The 21619-nt window shown below is 34.8% G+C and overlaps 2 protein-coding genes across 3 annotated transcripts; one reads left to right on the plus strand and one right to left on the minus strand.

Moving 5' to 3' along the window:
- Positions 1–8138: 8138 nt before the first annotated feature.
- Positions 8139–9946, plus strand: LOC132309707 (seipin-2-like). Its single transcript, XM_059807993.1, has 2 exons — positions 8139–9173; positions 9455–9946. Exons 1-2 carry the CDS (start codon positions 8139–8141, stop codon positions 9944–9946), a joined length of 1527 nt encoding a protein of 508 aa, XP_059663976.1.
- A 1631-nt stretch (positions 9947–11577) lies between these two features.
- On the minus strand, positions 11578–21203 carry LOC132307618 (uncharacterized). 2 transcript variants are annotated; one of them, XM_059805427.1, is made up of 8 exons: positions 20694–21203; positions 19968–20539; positions 18038–18277; positions 17707–17796; positions 16647–16796; positions 16386–16510; positions 16015–16144; positions 11578–11962 (listed from the first exon to the last, which is right to left on the minus strand). In XM_059805427.1, exons 2-8 carry the CDS (start codon positions 20520–20522, stop codon positions 11837–11839), a joined length of 1416 nt encoding a protein of 471 aa, XP_059661410.1. In that variant the 5' UTR covers positions 20523–20539; positions 20694–21203; the 3' UTR covers positions 11578–11836. The 2 variants fall into 2 exon arrangements, with proteins under 2 accessions (XP_059661410.1, XP_059661409.1); XM_059805426.1 differs by having other exon boundaries at positions 19968–21203.
- Positions 21204–21619: the final 416 nt, after the last annotated feature.

Below are 21619 nucleotides of genomic sequence, written 5' to 3' on the forward strand. Positions count from 1 at the left end.
AAATTATCACCAGACATGAAACACACACACAATGTATATTATTGGGATAGATCTGGGTGTGTAATCTAATAATAACTGATTTATTATTATTGTATTATTCTTTTGCATGATATATTAGATTTGGCATTGGGTTGATCACTAACTATTAATTTGAAATCAAGTGGACTTGAATTTGAGCAGAGGATTGGCCGGCTAAGTTAAGTTTTGATTTAGGGTGATCTGGATAGCCAATTGGTATAGCCGTTATCGTGAATTGTGTGAGAATTCAGATTTGATTCACCTCGTCCTCTCTAAATTATTGCTCAACTTAAATTCTTGTCAACATGTATTTTAGCTTATTAATTATTTGTAATTCACATATATAATTTTCTCAAATCCGTTTATTTGAAATCCTCTTAAATCTATGGAGCTATATTTATTACGTATTTAAATCAAAAACTCTACTTGTTCTTTTAAAATCCACTATTTCAAACAAATCAGAACGTTTAGTTTACATTTACTACGTTATAAAATTTTAAAATAAGCCAAGGATATTGTAGAACCTCTCCACATGCATTGCTTTCAAAATGGTCTCTTTGCATCTTTCAGGATTTTCCTCCATTAATTTAATCCCAATACTAGGAAAATCCAACCACTTTATTTCTTCCCACCATCGTTATTTCTTAAAATAATAATAATAATTACTACTATGATGACCTGGTAATATGCATTAACAACTTTGTCAATGTGATGCGATGATGGTCAAACAAATATTGATAAAAAAAACATTCATAGGCATTAAAAGAAAAGACGAGGCTCAACTAATGTATTGTGTTTCAATGTCCTTGTGGGTAAGGGAATCAAATAATGTTGAGAATTGGGGATGGCTATCTTCTTAAAGTTTTATTTTTTTATATTTTTTTTTATTGGTAAAAAAATAACTCACGCATTTAATTTTACCCGTGTGAGAATTTAAACGGTAAAAAAGTATGTCAGCCCTTGATTTTTGTTAAAAGATTGTTGAATTATATATATCTACTGTTGTATCTCTCACCTACTATCTAAATTTCTTGTATAAATACTCACCTATCTAGATGACTTGTATATAATAGTTTGTGCTTTTTTTTTTTTTTTTTTTTTTTTTTTGGTATCCTACTACATGCATTTACTTTTTTATATTTCACATTGATAGTTTGAACACATTACTACATTAGTACTATATTTTTTGAAAAAAATAATGTATAGGTAGAGTTAGAAGTTTTAAATAACAAAATGATCTACTTTAAAAGTTTAGTTTTCAATTTGATTAATTTAAACAAAATAATTACAAATGCATCAAGAATTATTATTAAAGTCCCAAATACCCTCTTTGAAATCTGGTTTGTTTTTTTTGTTGTTGAGATGTATGCGGCTGTTTGTTTCCTTATTTAATAAAATTGTTTAATTATCAATATATTTATATATATATATATCAAAGAAAATTTCCCAAATTAGCTTTTCAAAGTGATTTTATGTATAATTTGTAGTGAGATCAAATTTACAAAATTATGGAATAAATTTAAAAAGCAAAAGAATCTCTCCATTAAACGTATATTTTTTTGTGTACTTTCAAAAAAATTGGTAAGCATTTCAAAGAAACAAAAGTTATTGACACATTTCTTGTTATTTATTTTATTTTTTATAAATGAATTAATCTTGCTATATAATCTCCATGATAAAGAGAGGAATTTTGTAAAAAAGAAAAATATATATTCTAATTATTAGAAGAATTTCTATAACTTTAAAGAGTTCCAAATGATGGTGCAATCGATAGTTCTGAAACACTACTTAAATTTAAATGTTTTCGAATCAAAAGGTAAGCTGAGTTCATCCATCATAAGAGGCATCTGATTTTTTTGTATCCAACATTCATTTACTTTCTAAGATTTCACACATATAGAGATTGTTTGTGTTGACGAGGGATTCTGCACAACCCGAATCTGATATGACTTTCTGAACAAAGAGAAGAAAAAGTAATCCTACAGACACCGATGTGTTACCGATGGAGTAGACTCAGATGAACAAGTCAGTGTACAAAGTTTTCTCTCTCCGGAGAAATCAACAAAAATGAGTTAAGATATGTTTCATACCTTAAAACGTTAACTAGCCCCTTTCTTTATAGGGCTTAGATCTGGATGTAAGGTAGAGTTATCGTCATTTAATTAGTCTTATTCTTATCGTAATTTGTAGAGTCTATCTCGATCTTATAAAATAGTACATTTATCTAACAACCCTCCGCTATCCTCGAATATTTAAATTATTCATTCATCAGTTTGAACACACAAGTACGTACTTTTTATTCTACCATTAACACGGTTTTGTTTAAAAATTAGAAAGTCAGAAGACTTTTTACTTTTTTTTTTTTTTTTTTTTGGGCTAAGCTTTACATGGGCTTTACTAGCAAAGCAAGAAAAGAAAGAAAAAGCATGGTGGGTACCGAGTGGAAGGAAATTATTTCCCAACAGTAATAAGGAGTACATGAGAAACACATTGGGTTTCATATGGGATGCTTTATTTTATGTCTTTTGTAATGGATCAACACTTACATTTTATGTAATTTTGTGCTGATTTATTTTTTTCATTGAAAAAAAAAAAAAACAAACAAACAAACAAATAAGATGTGAGAGTAGTGTTCTTGGATTCTCATTTTATTTTCTGAAATCCTTTAGTTCACAAATTCATAAATTATTTTTTGGTACATTCAAATACTTTGGCTATTAAAAATAATATGCATGTATAATAATACTCTCTCTATCTTATAATAAGTGTTATGGATTTATTGTTTGGGAATCGTGATCTTATGATTTAAAAATCGTGATGTGATGAGTCACGATTTTTATGAGACATATTATGGAATGAGAGAGAGAGAGAGAGATGTGCGGTGATGATTTTTTTCAGAAAGTAAGAAGTGAAAGTAAAGAGAAAAATGTCCCTTCTTTAAAAAAGTAATTTTAAGGATAAAAAATTATTAGGTACTCCGTACCCATTACGTCAAATGTGGTCTCAGCCAAGTAAAGATTTCAACTCTTTCTACAGAGATGTAAAGACCTATTTGTTTCCACTACGATCTGATTTATATGTGAAGACACCGTCTCTGTTTTTTTTTTTTTTTTTTTTTGACGCCAGTCGTGTACAAAGATTTCAACTCTCTCTACATAGATGTAAAGACCTATTTGTTTCCACTGCGATCTAGTTTATATGTGAAGACACCATCTCTGTTTTTTTTTTTTTTTTTTTCACAACATGATCATCCGGAGAAGATGATTATGCAATACCATCAAACAAACACATGTATATTCAGAACTTTTAGTCTTTCACAAATTATTTCATGCAAAAATTCTTGAAGAATATTGAAGAAAAATAATTTGTGAACACAGAACGGATTAAATAAACAAAATCTCCTGTTTGTATAATGTATACTAAATATTGAAGCCCACTTGCCCTCTTAATCAAACCCTAATTAGCAAAAAAACTTGTTCATCATATATCTTTTATGTGTTGCTGTGTTTCTTCTTTTTTGGACAAATTCAAATATAATGTTCGCGGGTTTAAAAAATATAATGATTAATTTAAAATTTATATTTAAGAGTTTTTAAAATTTTATTTTATTGTTCATCACTATATGACCAAACGTTACACTGCAAAAATATATAAAAATACTAAATTGGTGTTTGATTTTCGACTACTAGTCGACACTGTACAAAAAAAAAAAATAGTTTTTACCAAAAGACTTTGGGCCCGACAGAGTTAGGATTTTATTTCAAAGGGGCACAATGCCCTTATTGAAAATATAAAAAAAAAATTAATAATAATAATAAATAAATAAAGAAAAAAAAAAAAAAGGGTATGTCAGTTGAAACTAGGGTCGAAATTTGATTATTGGGAGAATCAAGTTGGTCTTTGTAAACGAACGAAGTATTGAAATTTGTGTGGAAAAATGTCACTAGAATTCTAATGTAGACTCATTTGTGAGCGATGTTCATATGTCTCGGAGGACCCGAGTCAATGAATAAGAAAGGAACCTGAAAAGAAAAGATTAATTAATGGAGGAAAATCCGGAAAGAGGCAAAGAGACCATCTTGAAAGCAATGCATGAGAAACACGATGTGATGGAGAAGTTCTATAATCTCTTTGGGGTATTTTAGAATTTTCTAATGTGGTGACCGTAAATTAAACGTTCTAATCAGTTTGACCAAAAAAAAAAACTGTTGTTTTGAAATCCAAAAAAACTGTTGTTTTGAAATCCTCCATGTCAAACTGATTAGAACTTTTAATTTCCGGTCACCACATTAGAAAATTCTAAAATACCCCAAGGAGATTATAGAACTTCTCCATCACATCGTGTTTCTCATGCATTGCTTTCAAGATGGTCTCTTTGCCTCTTTCCGGATTTTCCTCCATTAATTAATCTTTTCTTTTCAGGTTCCTTTCTTATTCATTGACTCGGGTCCTCCAAGACTACCACCAGCGCATCTCATTACTATTCTCTCCAGTCATATGAACATCGCTCACAAATGAGTCTACATTAGAATTCTAGTGACATTTTTCCACACAAATTTCATTACTTCGTTCGTTTACAAAGACCAACTTGGTTCTCCCAATAATCAAATTACGACCCTAGTTTCAACTGACATACCCTTTTTTTTTCTTTTTTTTTTTCTTTTTTTTTGTCGTTTACATATAGATAACTCAGTAATTAGTGTGTCCATTAGACTTTGTAGTACTAGACTTTAACTTTCTACATACACTAATTGTTGGCACCAAAACTTGGCAGCCATCTCAACGATGACGTGGACCAATGACAGGGTAACAAATATTTTCAACATGGAACCATGAGGATTGGCCATATGGAAATTATTGGAGAAAAAGAAGGTGACCCGTGGAATTATATTTGATATATTGTTTGGCCGCCAGGCTAAATGGATTGTTGCTAAATTTTAGCAACAAATAGTTGACTACTTCATAACATATATTTGCTGACTTAGAAGAAAATATTGAAATTTGGCACTAAGCCCTACAAACAAGGAATGGAAGTTGAGTTATTATATGGAAGTTCCAATTTTGACTTAGTTTGAGGCAAATAAGGAATATGGGTTTTGACTGATTCAAAGGGAATGCCAGATGGGAAGTTCATTCGAAGAAACAAACTTAGTCAACATCAAACCCAATTTGAATTACAAAGGAGAGAAAATCAAAGAAGGAGATATTTTAGCAAGAAATTAGGAAAATAAATTAAGAGAAAATTCTATAAATAGGAAAGTTTGTATTATTTCCAAGACGTCCAGCACCAACCACAAAATATGAATCAAAATTCATTCAATTGACTCTACGTCATTTATTTGGCAATTTTCATTCAAAAACGTCATTTATTTTTACTTCTTTTATCGCAATTTTCATTCAAAAAATTTAAGTTCCAGTAACTTACTCTTCTCTTGGAATGCTTTAATTATGCTATTTACATTAGCAGTCATTTGTTTTATTCAATTGAATTAAATGGCAATCTTTGATCAGATTCTTGTCATGTAAATTCAGCCGATTCATTTCACCTCACTCTTTATTTTCCATGTAATTTCCATTCAGCCATTTCCTTTATTGTCATTTCCATTCAGCGTCTACTTTTCATGCTATTTCAATTTAGCCTTCTTTCTTTACTGTTAATTTAAATTCAGCCCTTTTCATTTAAATTACTTTACTTTAGTAGTTGTATTTTTACTTCTTTTAAACACCTTAGATAAAAAATCCTTGCACCAAGGCATAAAAGAACCTTACTGGGAATTCTTACTAGTCTCTCTCCCACACAATCGCATGAAAGTTAGCCATCGGAAAAAGGGATAGACTGGTGTTCAATTCAATATTTTAAGTGTTTTATACAAATATTCTGACGCGCACGCAATAACCCATCGACCGGCGTAAAACCAAAAAACTGCTCGAACACTAATATAACTTCTAACACTTTATATGTTTTAACCAATCCATGGATCTCATGATGAAGCCCATCTCATCTTGGACAAAATTTATCATCATAAGACCGACCGGTATACCCAAAAAATGGGTATGACCTTAGTTTTGCTAGTGAATCTTCTAGTGTGAGGCTTATCGCATAATAAGAAAAATTTTATTGCTCTTGTTGTACCGTATAACAAGCGCATTTAAACTGTTTCTATGTATGTTCACACGTTTATTACGCACATCAATAATGAATAATTAGATGTAATGGTAGTTATATAAACAAACAAATGTAAAACATAAGTTTTAAATTTTTTATAAAATAAATAAATAAAATAATAAAAATGCTCAGCTCAACCAACACCAGTCTAATGAGTTCTGTATTTTTCAATAGTGAAAATCAAAATTAAATAAATATACCAATTCTCTAACAAGTAACAATTGGTTAATTAGTTTTAAATGTTAGAGTAGATGGGTCTTGTCATTGATCCCATGTGAAACACATATACGCCGGTCATCATAAATGAATTTATATCTGATTTGTTTTTTTTTTTTTCGAAAGTTACATATCTGATTTGTTGTCAAGCAGTATTCAATAAGTCTGTGGACTATTTTATCTGTGCTTTGCCTGCTTGTACTTTTGGTTATCAATAATAATACGTAGTATCGTGTTTGTCAGGCCAAAAAAAAAGGTATAATTTTCTAGTTAAAAGAATTTTGAAGTCAAAAGAGAGTGTGAAACATTGATTCAAAGGAAAGACAGAGAAGTCTATTAAGACAAATAAAATATGAATAAAAAAGAGAAAATGGGCATTTGATTCTTTGTCAAGGGAAAAATAATATAATAAGAAAGGAGAGAGAGAGAGAGAGAGAGAGAGAGAGAGAGAGAGGGGGGACAAAAAAATAATGGTAAAAACATTGTGAATGGGGTATATTATAAAATTAGAAAGTATATGTATATCTTGTTATATATAATATTATGTTAAATTATATAATTATTATTGAATTTGATGAATCATAATTTATATTCAATTTATTTAGTTAATAGATTATGGAATTCAAATCGATTATATGTAAGTGATTGAATCCATATAATTGTCTTGTCTTGATATATGAATCCATTTATTTAAAAATTTAAGTTGTTCGATAGTGCTGCGTACTTACTCATTTATACTCAATTAATTTTTCATCCAAATTCGATGTGCGACAAATGACCCTTATTACATTCTCTTCCACCCAAACTCGTAACTCCCTCATTGCGGTTCGGGCTAACCTTTCTATTCGGACTGCAAACCTGAATGCCTTTCAGACCAGACGTTTAGCGTAACATCGGATCAAAAATTAGGTTTGGTTTTGATACCAATAAAAATATGTAGGCACTTGTCTATTTACTCAAAAATTTAAGTTGTACGGTAATATTACATACCCACCCATTTATATTCAATTACTTTTTTATCTGAATTTAATGTGAAACATATGAACTTGCTCATTAAACAATGTCACATACGACTTTGCCTTTAAAAATAAAAAGTGAGAATTCAAATTTACATAATGGCAAATGGATGTATGAGTGGTAACTATTCGTTGTGCTTGGTACAATGGGTACATTACAATCGTTCTTGCACAACACGCCTGAATACATGACATCAATGATTGTGATAACGTTCACCGGATTGGACGAATATTTACTCAGAGTGTTCTGTCATATAAAAAATATTATACTTAAATAAGAAGACTCATGTTTAGGTGTGCGTGCCAAACACAAAACAAAGCGAAACAATAGCGCGTATGACATACGTTTAATGATTACAACCAGTATAGAAGCCCCAAATGAGGAGTATTGATTTGTGTGTCGCGCTACATCATAACTTATCCTGGGATTAAAACCTTATCCTGATTTCTCTGACTTGAAAAGAGTATCGGACAATATAATCCGTCCGATAAGACAGCCAAACTTTTCTATTGGATTGGTGAATCAATCAATCTGAACTGTCCATTTGGCATAATCTCATTTAGCACCCCAAGAAAATTAACAGTTCATGCCACCTCATCATTTCCCTCCTATAAATTCCTAATTACCGTTAACCCCCTTTCCTAAAGTCACTCCTTCTCCCTCTCCCCTACTCTCTGTTCCATTGCCACTAAACCCTCTCCTAAACCTCGCATTATAGTCTATGGAAGGCTCCGAAATTCACAAAAGCATTCCTGAGTTCCATAACGACAATGGGTTCTTCCAAAATCCCGGAAAATTTCTTGATTTTAGTCGTAAAAATGACATGATGTCGCGAAGCTCTTTCTTCAATTCGATGGCATTCTCTTTGCTCAATGGCGCTGAGAAGGTGTTAATGGCTCGAAAATCGCTAAAAATGTCTACTAGCTTCAACGGCATCAAGCAGCAGTTGTCTCCTCTCGAGAACGAAGAGGACATGAACCTGAATTCAGAGCCTCACGAGGTTTATAGTGTGCAAGAAAATGAGAATGTATGTGGAAATTCCAAATACCCTCGGCAATTTGACGATACAACAGATGACAATGATGGGTACATTGATGTGCCAAAAGTGGTGAATTGTCCTTCAGGAGGCTATAATGATTTTCCTTTGAATTTTCTAGCTTTCTTGGCATTGCTAGTGCTGAAATCAGTTGGGTTTCAAATTAGTCTACTTGTGAGGTTTTTCACACTACCCATTTGGTTATCATACATTTTCTTCATGTTCTTCATGTTTCCATTCCAAACTGTAATGCAATTCAAAGAGCATTTGATGAAGAAGCTGTTGGGAATGTTGGGTGATTTTTATGCTGCTGTCACTTCATTTATATGTGACCGGTTCATCCCAGAAAAGTCGATAGTGAATCTGGGAAGAAGGTTTGGTTTGGCCTTTTTCTGGTCAATCTATGTCTGCTTCATGCTACTCGGATTGCTTGTGTCCGGGTTTGTAATAGGCGGTCTTAATATGAGACTCCTAGTGGAGGAGCCGATACAGACTACGAAGACCCTGAATTTTGATTACACCAAAGCCAGTCCAGTTGCTTTTGTGCCCATAACATCTTCTCCCGGTGTTGATGTCCCCTCTGCCCTCTTCTCCGCAGACAGCATAGAAGCTGCACAACGTGCCGGTGCACGTTTTATTCCTTATAATCACAAGCTGCAGCTCACTATTACATTAACATTGCCTGAATCCGAGTACAACAGAAAACTAGGCGTATTCCAGGTATGTTATCTGATCCACTTTTTTGGTCATTGTTCTTGTATTTCAATTATTATGGTAGTGGACATGACTCATGAGCTAGACCTTGTGTTTCTGTTGTTGGTGTAGTTTTGGTGATTCATTAGAACAGGTTATATAGTTAGACATGCCTTTGTTTAATCTATCAATAAGCCAAATTACAAGGTCCTATTAATTAGTTGTTTAGTTTTATTGATTTTAGCATTGAAATTTCAGTTGTAATTGAAGTGCTTGTGCTAATGGCACCATTTTGTTGTGCATTGAAGGTTAGGGTGGAGTTCTTGTCTGCAAATGGTAAAGTCATTGCCACTTCAAGTTATCCGTGTATGCTACGATTCAAAAGCCAACCTATCCGTTATGTCGAGACCATATTCAAGAGTGTTCCTCTTATTGCTGGTTTTCAATCAGAATCCCAAATTCTTAATACCAATGTCCGCGATTTTACAGAACGGTATGAGCCAACTGCCTGCTTCAAGGTGATACTAGAACAGCGAGCAGAATACCAACGCGGTGCTGGTATACCGGAGATTTATGATGCATCACTTGCTCTTGAATCTGAGCTGCCTCAAATGAAACGGATTATATGGCATTGGAGAAGAACGATTTTCGTATGGATCAGTATCATGTCATTCTTGACAGAGTTGGTGTTTGTTCTAATCTTCTTTCGCCCTCTGATAATTCCGCGAGGAAGGCCAGAGACTGCGAGTGCTAAGAAGGATTATCATCGAAACAAAATCTCCTGGTATAAAAGCTGGTGAGATGATGGGTTCTGCACATTCGGATTAGGGATTACAATATGAAGAATAAATAAGCTTGAGCATAACTCACATATGGTTGAGTCTTTATTAGTATTTGGTATGGCACTCTGCTGACTTGGAACAATCTTTTTTTTGTACTAATGATCACCATGGCGATGTTTGCACAAATAACTGCATCATTTGAATTGAGTCTAAGATTATACGGGTCTTGAAGAAATGGACCTTAATGCAGACAGTATCTAATTGCTAGTGTGTGTGTGTTTATGTGCGCGTGGGTGCATTCATCTGACCCTCCCAGATCCCACAACGGCGGTAGTCTCATGCACCAAGTTTTCCTTGTTAAAGAAATAATTTGCAATACCAGATTGTGTGGAATCAATATTCTCTATTCTTCCAATGCATATGGAGCATTAGTAAAGAGAGCTTGTTCAACACAGAAAAGGACAGAGACTCGCATGCTTGCAATTCTTCCATTTCAAGCTCTCTCGAGTCTCAGCTCCTTGATTCTCTCTCATCATAGCCTTTTTTTAATCTTCAGAACTCTATGATCAAATTAAGTTTGTGCATCGCTGAATCACCATATCCTGTAAGTAAGTATTGCTTCCTGAAAGTACTATGTCAAGTTGACTCTCTCTCTGTGTTGCGTGTGTGTGTGTATATATATATAAATGAATTTAGTGAGAAACACGAGCTCCACTTCTTCAACTGTACCAATTTATAGTAAATGGTACAGGTCAATGTTTCTTTGCCACCAGATGACGTTCATTTTTATTCCTTGATCCTGCATAGATTCGAACCCTCACCATTTTTTTGAAAGATTGAAGAGATATCACAGGTCTATCCATTATTTGCAAGGGCATCCTTGTTAGAAAACACATTCGTAGCACATGACACTCACTTTTGTGGACTAACAAGAAGGTGCAAATTGATAATACAAGGAAATTTTGCAATAGTACTAGCCTTTTTTTCTTTTTTCCCTGTCACTTTTGTGGACTAACAAGAAGGTGCAAATTGATAATACAAGGAAATTTTGCAATAGTACTAGCCTTTTTTTCTTTTTCTTTTTCTCGCTTGCAATAAGTACTAATTTAAGCGAGTTTATTGCAAAAAGGACTTTAATTCAAAGGGATTTTCCTCACTTTACCCAAATGAGAATCTGTATCTTTTGAATAAGACTTCTTCCAACATAACATCATATTCTTTTGAACAAGACTTGTCTACTCATCATTCAAATCTTCTTTCAACGTAACATCATATTCTTTTGAATAAAACTTGTCTATTCACCGATAAGTAAGTTATCCTTACCACTTATTACAATATCAAGAAAATAATAAAAAATGACTAACTTTTTAAAAATAAATCCGATCTTATTTCCTTATTTAGTACTTTTTTAATTAAAAATTATTTGTGTATTTATAATTGAACCACATCAGTGGCGAGTATGAATGACATACACACGGGTGTGTGCAGGCAAGTCTTGTCCTATTCTTTTTATTTTTATTCACCTGCCCTTCTTCACTCCAAGTACCTTCTTTCAACATAACCTAACAACTTCTGATTTATTTGAAAGTGTGTCCCTTTTATTTTTTTTTAACTTGGAGAAAAATGTCAATCAGAAGTTGTAGAATAACTTTTAAATCAGAAACTACGCTAAAAACGAGGACTCAGATTCATTCATTACCCATAGGACATAACAATCCTTTCTTATGTCCTTCCCTTGTACTAAAACTGCTCCCTGTAACAAAAATCCATAGTCCAAGCAGAATTGACATGGTGAAAGAGAACAATTGGGGATTTATTTGTACACTGGTTGGTATATACACAATCAATCAGTATATTTTGGGGCTGGAGGCTATATACACTTTACTGCAAATTAAACAGGAGACGTTATCAAAACTCAATACCACTATTCAGCTGAACAGAGAAGGCAGGCGTGCCAACATTGCCAAGAGGAATTTCAACTCTCACAACCATCCCTGAGCTTCCAAGATTTCCATTCCACTTGGACCTGCCAAGCTGAATCAGGGAGAAAAATGTCAAAACCTCGAGGATAACGAGTTCACATCAAATCTCTTAAAAGCCAACGATAAAAGAAGAAAAAAATACCATCCAACAGCTAACCAACTCGAGTGAGGTTCAAGTGCAGCATCAACAATCTTAAACAGTCAACACAATACAAACCAAGCAGTATTACTATATACGCAGTTTGTGCCATTTGATGTGTTCATTAGTTAAGGGAGGCAGCCACTTTTACCACTATTGTTTCACTTTCACCCGGGGCCTAACGAATATTTTTATCACCTATTTTCAATTCATCCCAGACTATGCATGTAATACGCTAGGGAAGACTTGTTAAAAGCCGTCTGTTGCTGATTATTTCTGCTCTGACACAAACAACACGTCTTCTATAATATTCTATATATTAGTTGCTCTGCCAACTGAGGCTAGTGCAGAATATGCACGTGTTTCTCTTTTCGTGGATAAGAGTGAGCTTTAGAGACACAAATAGACCCCTGAATAAGAAACACACTCACACAGAGGAATCAACAAAAAAAGGCAAACACATATAGCCTACAAAATGTAGTATGTAGCGCTCTCCTTTCACGTACAAAATTTTTAGAGTAACTACATATATAGGTCGTTATGCTTATGCATTAAGAAATGGATCTCAAATAACTCAAACATGCCCCAAAAAAATAAAAAAATATTACACACTAACTATGAAGGCGCAAATATAAAGTAATAAAATATATATAAATTATGTTACATGCAGGTTTGCGTATCTAGTGTGGGTATGTATCCAAAGCATCAGAATTGTCAAATCCCAAACAGAGAGACAGCTAAATATTCATATTATTTAATATTATTTTTATTTTTAGAGTAAAATAATACTTTCATGTAACAGAATTATCCAGACAAATCGCTCCACCAAATAAGAACGGCCATGCACCACCACCCATAGAGTAAAATAATGCATATCTAGTGTGGGTCTCATTCGTTAACGGAATTAACCAAACAAATCGCTCCACCAACGAAGAACAACCATGCAGCACCACCCAAAGAATCAGGAAAGAGATCTCAATCTGTCAATCCTTACTATGTCTGGACCTGGTAAGTTTTCCCGTGTTGAGTCAAATTAAGCCGCAGGCTCCACTCCTAGTGGTGCCCTTCCGACAATTCCTTTAAGTTTCAGCCTTGCAACAATACTCCCCCCAGAACCCAAAAACTTTGATTTCTCAGAAGGTGCTAGAGGAGTCCTAAAAGCAACATCCGCTAATCCCTGGTCGGCATCATTTATGGTTGAGACTAGGACGGTATCCAATCATCTTCGAGCCCCCAACATTCGTTCTTGATTAATGAAAACATCCTTGACAAACGTTTTCGCAATTGTTCGTCTTTCATAAATTCAAGAATTTTACCTCTGACTATGAAATACGAATGCCCCCACTGTCCCTGTTAATCATTACTCCGATCTCGAAGACCAACGTAATAAGACCGAAATCCTATGATGTTATCCCATGCTAATGTATATAGAGCGTAGGCTTGCTTTGAGCACTCTAACAACGCTAGAAGCACGACCCGGCCAGTTAAGGCCAAGAGCCCATTGTCGACAGAAGGGACGAGACGACCGATGCACACGGAAGGCGGACCGGTCGGCCCAACCCAAGGTCCAACTACAAACTTTTTAACTGCAACAACTTAAATATACGCTATTGGACCTAGAATTACCGCGCCTGCTAGCACCAGACTTGCTCTCCGATCATAGTTGTTAAAAGAGCCGAGGCGCCACCTTCTTGAACCTTGTCCTTTTATTTGTTATTTGTTATTTTTTTATTACTCGTTATTTGTTTATTATTACTGTTTTAGACAACTTTACAAAACGAAAAAGAATCAAATATAAGGAAAAACAAAAGGAAAGTGATTTGAAGCAAAGAAAAAGACAGAGGGCTAGGGCTTGCGATTTGAAGCAAAGAGAATCTGCCGACTGCTCTCTCATGAATCCAAGTAAGTTCTCACTGTTCTCTTCTTCTTCTCTCTTCTTTTCTCTCTTTTTTTCTCTTCTTCTTCTTCTCTTTTCTTTGGCAAAATTCTTCTCTCTTCTTTTCTCTCTCTTCTTCTTCTTCTTTGGCAGAACTTTTTGAGTTTGGCATTTAAAATTTATTTTTCCAACTTACAGATTTGTTAATCCAAGTAGTGTTTTGGTTTCAATTTTCATTTCTGGTCGGTTTGAAATCATCGTTTAGTTGAAATTCTACTTCTTTATGTGAAATTACTTGAATTTGGGATATATTTTATTGCCTAATTGAATTTGTGATGTTTCTTTAAGTATTAGTACCTAAGTTTGTCAAAATTTCATTTATTGGGTGGTTTTTTTTTTTTTTTCAACGTGCGCCTTGCTTCAGTCGGGTGTGCGCCTCGCCTTGCGCCTTAGGCTCCGGGAGGCCTTTTTGCTTTTGTGCCCCTTGAGCCTTTAACAACTATGCCTCCAATGGATCCTTGTTAGGGGATTTAGATTGTACTCATTACAATTACAAGACTCAATGAGCCCGGTATTGTTATTTATTGTCACTACCTCCCCGTGTCAGGATTGGGTAATTTGCGCGCCTGCTGCCTTATGTGGTAGCCGTTTCTCAAGCTCCCTCTCCGGAATCGAACCCTACATAGTAGACCACTATCCTACCATCGAAAGTTGATAGGGCAGAAATTTGAATGATGCGTCGCTGGCACGAAGGCCGTGCGATCCATCGAGTTATCATGATCATCAAAGCAACGGGCTTTAGTGTTTCATTGTAGACATTTCAAAGTTGGACAAATATTCCATACCCAAGTCCGAGAATTGTGTCAAACACGGATACTTCACCTACTTTTGGGGGCATGTAACACAGCATATAAATATATAATTCTGTTCATATGCAATCACATCTCATGTAACAAATATAACCAAAAAAAAAAATGCCATGTTGTGACACTATAAATTATATCTGAGGGTGATGTCAAGGGATCAAAAAAATTCTTTCACCATGAGTTTTCGGGGCACTGATAATTTCATTAATTACAATATTTATTCAACCACAAAACAAAATGAAGTACTACAAAGAATTAAGTACCAGTGTGACACACATAGAATCCATTTTAGTAAGGGAAATTTCTAACTTTTACATTATATTTCAGTTAAACCGATGCTTTTATCATTTAGCTAATAAACCATGAAAAATAAGAGTTGCCCAAGTAGGAGTTTCTCAAGACAATTAGACAGTGGTATCTTGCATATTTATCTTCGACCCTAGGGTATCATATACAAAGAGCAGGTTGACGTTCATAAGAGCAACACCTATTATGTATTGTCTCTCAAATTCTAGTCTAATTAGGTTTCTTCTATTTTGGAATTGTATTTTATTAGGTAATTTCTTGTTAAACAAGTTTTGGGCTCCATGGAATTGTAATCCTTGTCCAACAAGGAATTGAGTTTTGGACTCTACAAATATATACCTAGGTTATGGGTTATGATTTATGAGATTGAGAGATGTAACCCTAATTCTATAGTGGAGGGTGGTAGCCTCACAAGGGAGTTAATGGGTAGAGGCAGTTTACGGGTTTGGTAGAGTGGAGAGAACTGATGGTGAGAGGGAGTCTAATGGAGTGCATGGGTTTGTGCACATGGTCTGGTGTTGGGTATTCTGTACTGTTGTAATATCTTTACATCAGTTATAGAACTCCTCATCCGTGAATGTAGATTTTGGCCGAACTACATAAATCTTGTGTTTATTTTGTGATTGCTTTATTTGTCTTTTGTTGGATCTCCATGTTCGTGCGCTTCTGCTACCCAACAGCACCCAGCATTTCCTTGGGTACTAGAAAGCCAAAATCATTATAATCAAACCTGCTTTCTAGAACAAGTTAATCCACGTTTTCACATTACTCCCAATGAATTAGTGGACGGAAAAGCTAGTAGTATAACTGGATCCCAGCTTTGAGATGTAGGTCTCAACCAGCCAGCAGAGTATCAATACTCAACATAAGCACTTAAGACAATGAAAAGGCACAAATTTTAACTCAATTTCACTTACAGATACTGATGCAAATGCAGTAGGATGTGTCACAAGCGCACAACCACAGATCAGACTCAGCTCCTCCTTCACAGTATTTATAAGTTCAGCTCGCAACCCAGGGTTGCTTCCACCAAAGGTAGGGCATACACTGACCAGGGTACAAAAACATGTATAGAAGTTATAAAACATGTAGAAACAGAAAGGAAGCAGAATAAATAAACCACAAATTAACAACATCTTGTAATAACTAGGAATCATCAATTTCTCTTTGCCAGGAAAAAAAATATAACTAGGAATCAAAATCCATTTCATCTGTGTATTAATTGCCGCTCCCACTAAAGGCCATACACTACATTTAACTCAAAGAAGGACCAAGAAAGCACATTCACCTGAATTGGATGGTTGGCCTCACCATGAGACCAGATCTCTTCCAGGCTAAAGCTTGTGCAAGATCCATTGTAAATGATTTATCAGGCCATTGTACTGTTGGTGTGACGCGAGTTCCCCACTTATTCTGAAAAGAGAGTTGAATATTAAAATTCAGTTCCCATATATGGACTAGATAACTAGACAATTTCTGGTCCATCCAAAATATGAACGGATTCAATCAGATTTATATTGTTATGACGTCTTGCAATTCCAAAGCTCACCTTGCAAGAGAAACTGAACCTCATCTCCCCTGGATATTGACCCTGAGCTTGAAGGAGACCCCCACAAAAGGGTAGGAAAGCACTGGTTGACAGGCCCTCACCAGATACGTAGGTGAACTGGCCATTTGGAAACTGCAAATCCATGAATGACTGCAAAGGGAGGGGAAAAGTAAGCCAATCCACCACAAAATAGAAAAATAAAAAATTGATATTAATTATTTAAAATAAAAATTTGGTTGTAGCAGATGATGCTTTAACAAAATGGAAGGATCAATTATCAGGTCAAACAAAATTCACAAGAACTATGAAAAATGAAACTAAAGAAGTGAAACTAAGTATATAGCCATCTAACATTCAGCCCCCCTCTCCTTCTCTTCCTTTCTTCCATTTTCAGCACAATACGGTGATTCAAGTCTTGAACCTTGACATTTATGGAAATGGGTGTAAATTTAACCACATGCTTAAATTGCAACAAGTTCATAGGGACTCAAAAAGTTCAAAACAAGCGAAGGCCAAAAATTACCAACTAAGCTCGGGGCATGCGCACACAGAGAGAAATGAACACCAACTCAAAAACACAGACAGAGGAATTAGTGAATAGTTGATATTGTTCTTTGATGGGAACAATACACCTTTGTGAACTAATGAACTCTCCTCTTTGAGGCACCAAAGGTTCCCATTGCTGAAGGCAATTTTTTCCTAATCCTTGCAAAGTACCATCCCTCTCTCCTTATTCCATTTGGGTATTCTTTCATATTCGTTACATAGGAAAGAGCACCTTGCCGAACATTGAAGAATTATATAATCGCAAGACTTGTATTATCTAGGACAGGCATCAGACATCACCATTTCCTATTTATTTCGTAACTGTTTATACTGCGAGACTATACTATCAATTTTGCGCTCACCTCTCAATGCTAGTGTGTTCAGATAAGATCAAGTAGAAAATGCTATATAAACTAATCAGTGAAACTGGGGAAAGAGAGAAGGGGGGGGGACCAAACCAAATCCTACCGCTGAAAGGAAGCACCAGAAATCACAAATTTAATTTCAAACTTACACATGCCAAAGGATTGAGACAGATCATTGACATCAACAGCCACCTTCTGTGCTTTGACCACACCGCTGGACAAAGAGAATGCATTCCATTCTGGCAATTTATCAATACAAAATTTAAGTACATCATAACAAAGAACCATACACATCAATTAGTAAACATGCTAAAAACTTACCCAAAAAAAATAATAATAAGACATGCTTAAAGAACCACTAAAGCAATGTCATATCAATATGAACAAACAAGAGGCAGAAATAAACATATAACAATATCCATTAACAATCTATTTTCATTCCGATTATATACTTGTAGCGCAGTTGGAGATTGGAAATACCTTTCGATCATAACCATACCAAAGTAAGTGCTGCTTTGATAGATGGACTGGCAAAAGAAGTGTTGAATCACGAACAAAAAGTAATGGTCCTAGCTGGACAAGGAAGACGGATGAATTCTCATTTCCAGAGGTAGAACTACCATGCGACGCCTCTACTCTCCATAAGTCTCCCCTTGCAACCAAAGAACTTTCCACATCACGTGTTCTACTGTCATACGTTGATGTAACATTAATGGTACCCTGCATTCGAAAGGAAAAAATAAAATTAAAAAATCAGCCATCATTCAAACAATAACAACAACAACAATAGAACTAAATGAAATCAGACAGACAAGTTCACCAATATATAAACTATAATCAGCAAGCTGTTCTCAAAATACTTAATGATGATGATAACGGAAAGAATGCAAGCAAGCTACAACGCCTTTTTAAATAATAATAATAATATTCTCTATCTAGTATCACATCATCACATCATTAAGAAGATCTTATTGACCACAACTCAATTAAGGAGAGACAGAGATTCAAATATGTTAGTTTAGAGTTTCAATCCACATAATACATTCTAGATAGAAAGCAAAACATCAAGTTTGTCTCTTAACTCCGCTTATAAGCATACCACCAAACAAAAAGCAAGAGTGTCAATGTGTCGTCATGGCATAAAAGGAGAGAATATAATTAATAAAACATGATATGCTATATCATCCTAGATAAACGTCCAGTCTCAATGAAAAGGTCCACCCACAAAAAGACACTAATTAACAAGATGAAATCATCAAAATGAGAGCTTACATTAGGACAGATCCTCCTGAACATTTATCAAATATCTCAATCGTGGTCAGAAGCTTTTCAACACTTATGGATAAAGGAAATGATTCCATTACTACACGTTCAGAATATAACTCAAAGGTAATCATGAAACTCCATCGATCCTCTAAATGTTGCATGCCAAATAAAAACATAATCATTCAGCATTAATTGTAAAAAATTGAAAAGTGAAATCAAGTTTAGACTGGATAAAGAAAAGGAAGTATGCTACAGGACCACGGAACATTTCAATCATAACTTAATTTAGGAATATCCTATGTAAATCAGTTCTTTCAAGTTGGATATCTTCCACCCCTTATTATTAACAATTAAATGTGTATAAGCCCATTTTTTAAATCCATAAAGGTAATCTTATTGTTGATCTAACTGTAAAATGATTAAAGAAATACTTCCCTTCATGTCACCCTTTACCAGGCCAAAACCAAGGTATAGTTATATTTTTAGAGCAAGTTGAGGCCAATTTAATAAAGTCAACATTCAATAGGGTTGACCAGTTCGAGGCTCAGATCTGCACTCCTACCCTAAACTCCTTGACTAAAGTTTAATGTTAAAAAGCCCATCCCAGACTCAATTGCACCCTAAACTGCATGTCAGGTAATGTCATAACTTCACGGAAGATCCAACTTTATGAAGAGTAATGATATACAAGCTGACTATACAAATCGACTCAAACACAACCACTTGATAATTGTGGGTTCACATGATGCCATTTTTTCCTTTTACTTCTCTCATCCCCTAATTCAGTTAAAAATTTAGGCCTCCAACGGTCACTTATATATCATTTCCTTTATTTAAAAAAGGAGGTTGAGGTTCAAAAAGAAAAAAAAAAAAAAAAAATGCAATAAAGTAGTTCAGTTTTGTATCCAACTACATCACTGAAAGCACAAAACAATCTACTTTCTTTGTCTTAGCATTTACATATGCAATTTTTTTGTTCGCCAAAATTCACTTTTATAGCAACAAAATAATGTTTTTAATCTAACAAATCATATACAACAGCGTAATTGCAGTTCTGATATATAGTTTCAGAACAAACATGTCAATAGCATCTCTACTCGAAGGTATACAAATAAAATCATTCACACGGGATGGTAAATTTTACCTGTGGTCTACCAAAATGGCCTGATGTTTTTAAATTGAAACCCGGAATCTCCTCATCCATAGACCCATTTGAAACCGTATCATTTTCAGCAAACCCAGAATCCCTAAAACTCTCCGCAAGGGATCCCAAATCCTCCTGCATGGTTATACCCATATTCGTTCTTTGGCTATTCAGCTCTGTCCGCAGTGATGCAACTGAATTCTCATCTTGCCGAAAGGGTACCGGCAATCTCCTGAAAAACTGCTGAACCACACCATTCAAAGAAGCTCCAAAGTCCGCCCCAGCTTGCCCTAACCTGTTCCCGATATCAAAAATTGCCGAAACCCCATTGATTCCAGAATTATGAGTTACACGCCCAAAATCCCCTTTTGCCAAACTCTGGCTCGGGAAGTCGACATCAAAAAACATTCCCTTTTGGGGATTCGGCCATGAAAATGATGGAGGATTAATGTGAGAATGAATTAATCCGGTAAAACCCTGAGCAAGCCTGTCGGCTAAATCTTGGCCATGCCTCTGAACCTCTTCCCATGCTTCAAATGATCTCTCCACCGACATTTTTGTAATAACGTAAACTATTAAAACTATCAAAACTATCAACACTCAACTATGAATAATTTGTCAATGAATGAAATGATGAGGACAAACATGCCAGAAGAGTTGCAAGATTTGAATCATCTATCAAACAAAACAACTCAAAGATAAAGAGGCAAGAGGCCCAAATTTTACCGTATACGTAGTCGAATTGAAATTCAAATACGAGTTAACATCTAATCGCCGTCCCAAATACAACCGAGATGGAGAATCCGTCAACACGGAGCTTTGACTTCCAAATCTAAAAGATTGCAACTATTGCGCTTCTGATTTCCAAATCCTGTAAAACCACGGATTTTGTTGATTCAATTCTCGAAGATCAGAGGGTATGAATTTTGATTTTGATATTCGAAGCTCGGGAAATATGAACTAGGGTTTTGATTTGAGAAGATGAGACGCAGATGAGACAATCGAGGTAACTATAACTAGGGTTTTGTGGAAGAAAAATCAAATTTCAAGAGACGGTTTCTATTGAGAAAGAAATAAGAGAGATGATAGGATCGAACTTTGGAATTAGGGCTTGTCAGATTCTGACTTGCTGCAACTCAGGATAAGAACTGAAACAACGCAAAGACTCAAAAAAAGAGTGTAGGGAGAGAGAGGTTCTGCAGTGCGACAACGAAGGGGGGTGCGTAACGCGCACGCAGTTTTAGGTGTGCCACGTCGGTAGTAATGTCTAGTGGTTTGATGAGGATAGAAATTTCATTTTAGCGGAAAGTGACTCGGGTGGGTCAGCTCCCAACCTGTGGACCTCACGTGACTTGGACACCCCCTGTAGATGTATTGTACATGGTGCGGTAAATGTCATCAAATGGACAGTTAATTAACATATACTTAAAGAAAATAAAAGATAATAGGAGGACATCTTTTATTCTTTATAAATTTTGATGGTAGAAAATTGAACTATTATAACAATTTTAAATTAAATATTATCTTAAATTAAACAAATTTTAAATTATAGTACTCTCCTTCCATGACAAAATGATAAAAATAATTTAAAACTTCTTCAACGGAACAATAAAAAAAATACAATCTCTTCCCTATAGGTTTCTTTCCTATTT

The sequence above is a fragment of the Cornus florida genome, unplaced genomic scaffold, assembly GCF_030987335.1.
Source record: "Cornus florida cultivar Cherokee Brave unplaced genomic scaffold, ASM3098733v1 CherokeeBrave_3.0.0_Hap2_Chr05, whole genome shotgun sequence".
NCBI classification, from domain to species: Eukaryota; Viridiplantae; Streptophyta; class Magnoliopsida; order Cornales; family Cornaceae; genus Cornus; species Cornus florida.

Coding starts and splice junctions, on each gene's coding strand:
- LOC132309707 (XM_059807993.1), top strand. CDS start 8,139: ATGGAAGGCTCCGAAATTCACAAAAGCATTCCTGAGTTCCATAACGAC. Junction 9,174..9,454: donor GAAAACTAGGCGTATTCCAG/GTATGTTATCTG, acceptor TGTGCATTGAAG/GTTAGGGTGGAGTTCTTGTC.
- LOC132307618 (XM_059805427.1), bottom strand. CDS start 20,522: ATGTCGGTGGAGAGATCATTTGAAGCATGGGAAGAGGTTCAGAGGCAT. Junction 16,797..17,706: donor GTCTCAATCCTTTGGCATGT/GTAAGTTTGAAA, acceptor CTCCCTTTGCAG/TCATTCATGGATTTGCAGTT. Junction 16,511..16,646: donor GGTTCAGTTTCTCTTGCAAG/GTGAGCTTTGGA, acceptor CTCTCTTTTCAG/AATAAGTGGGGAACTCGCGT.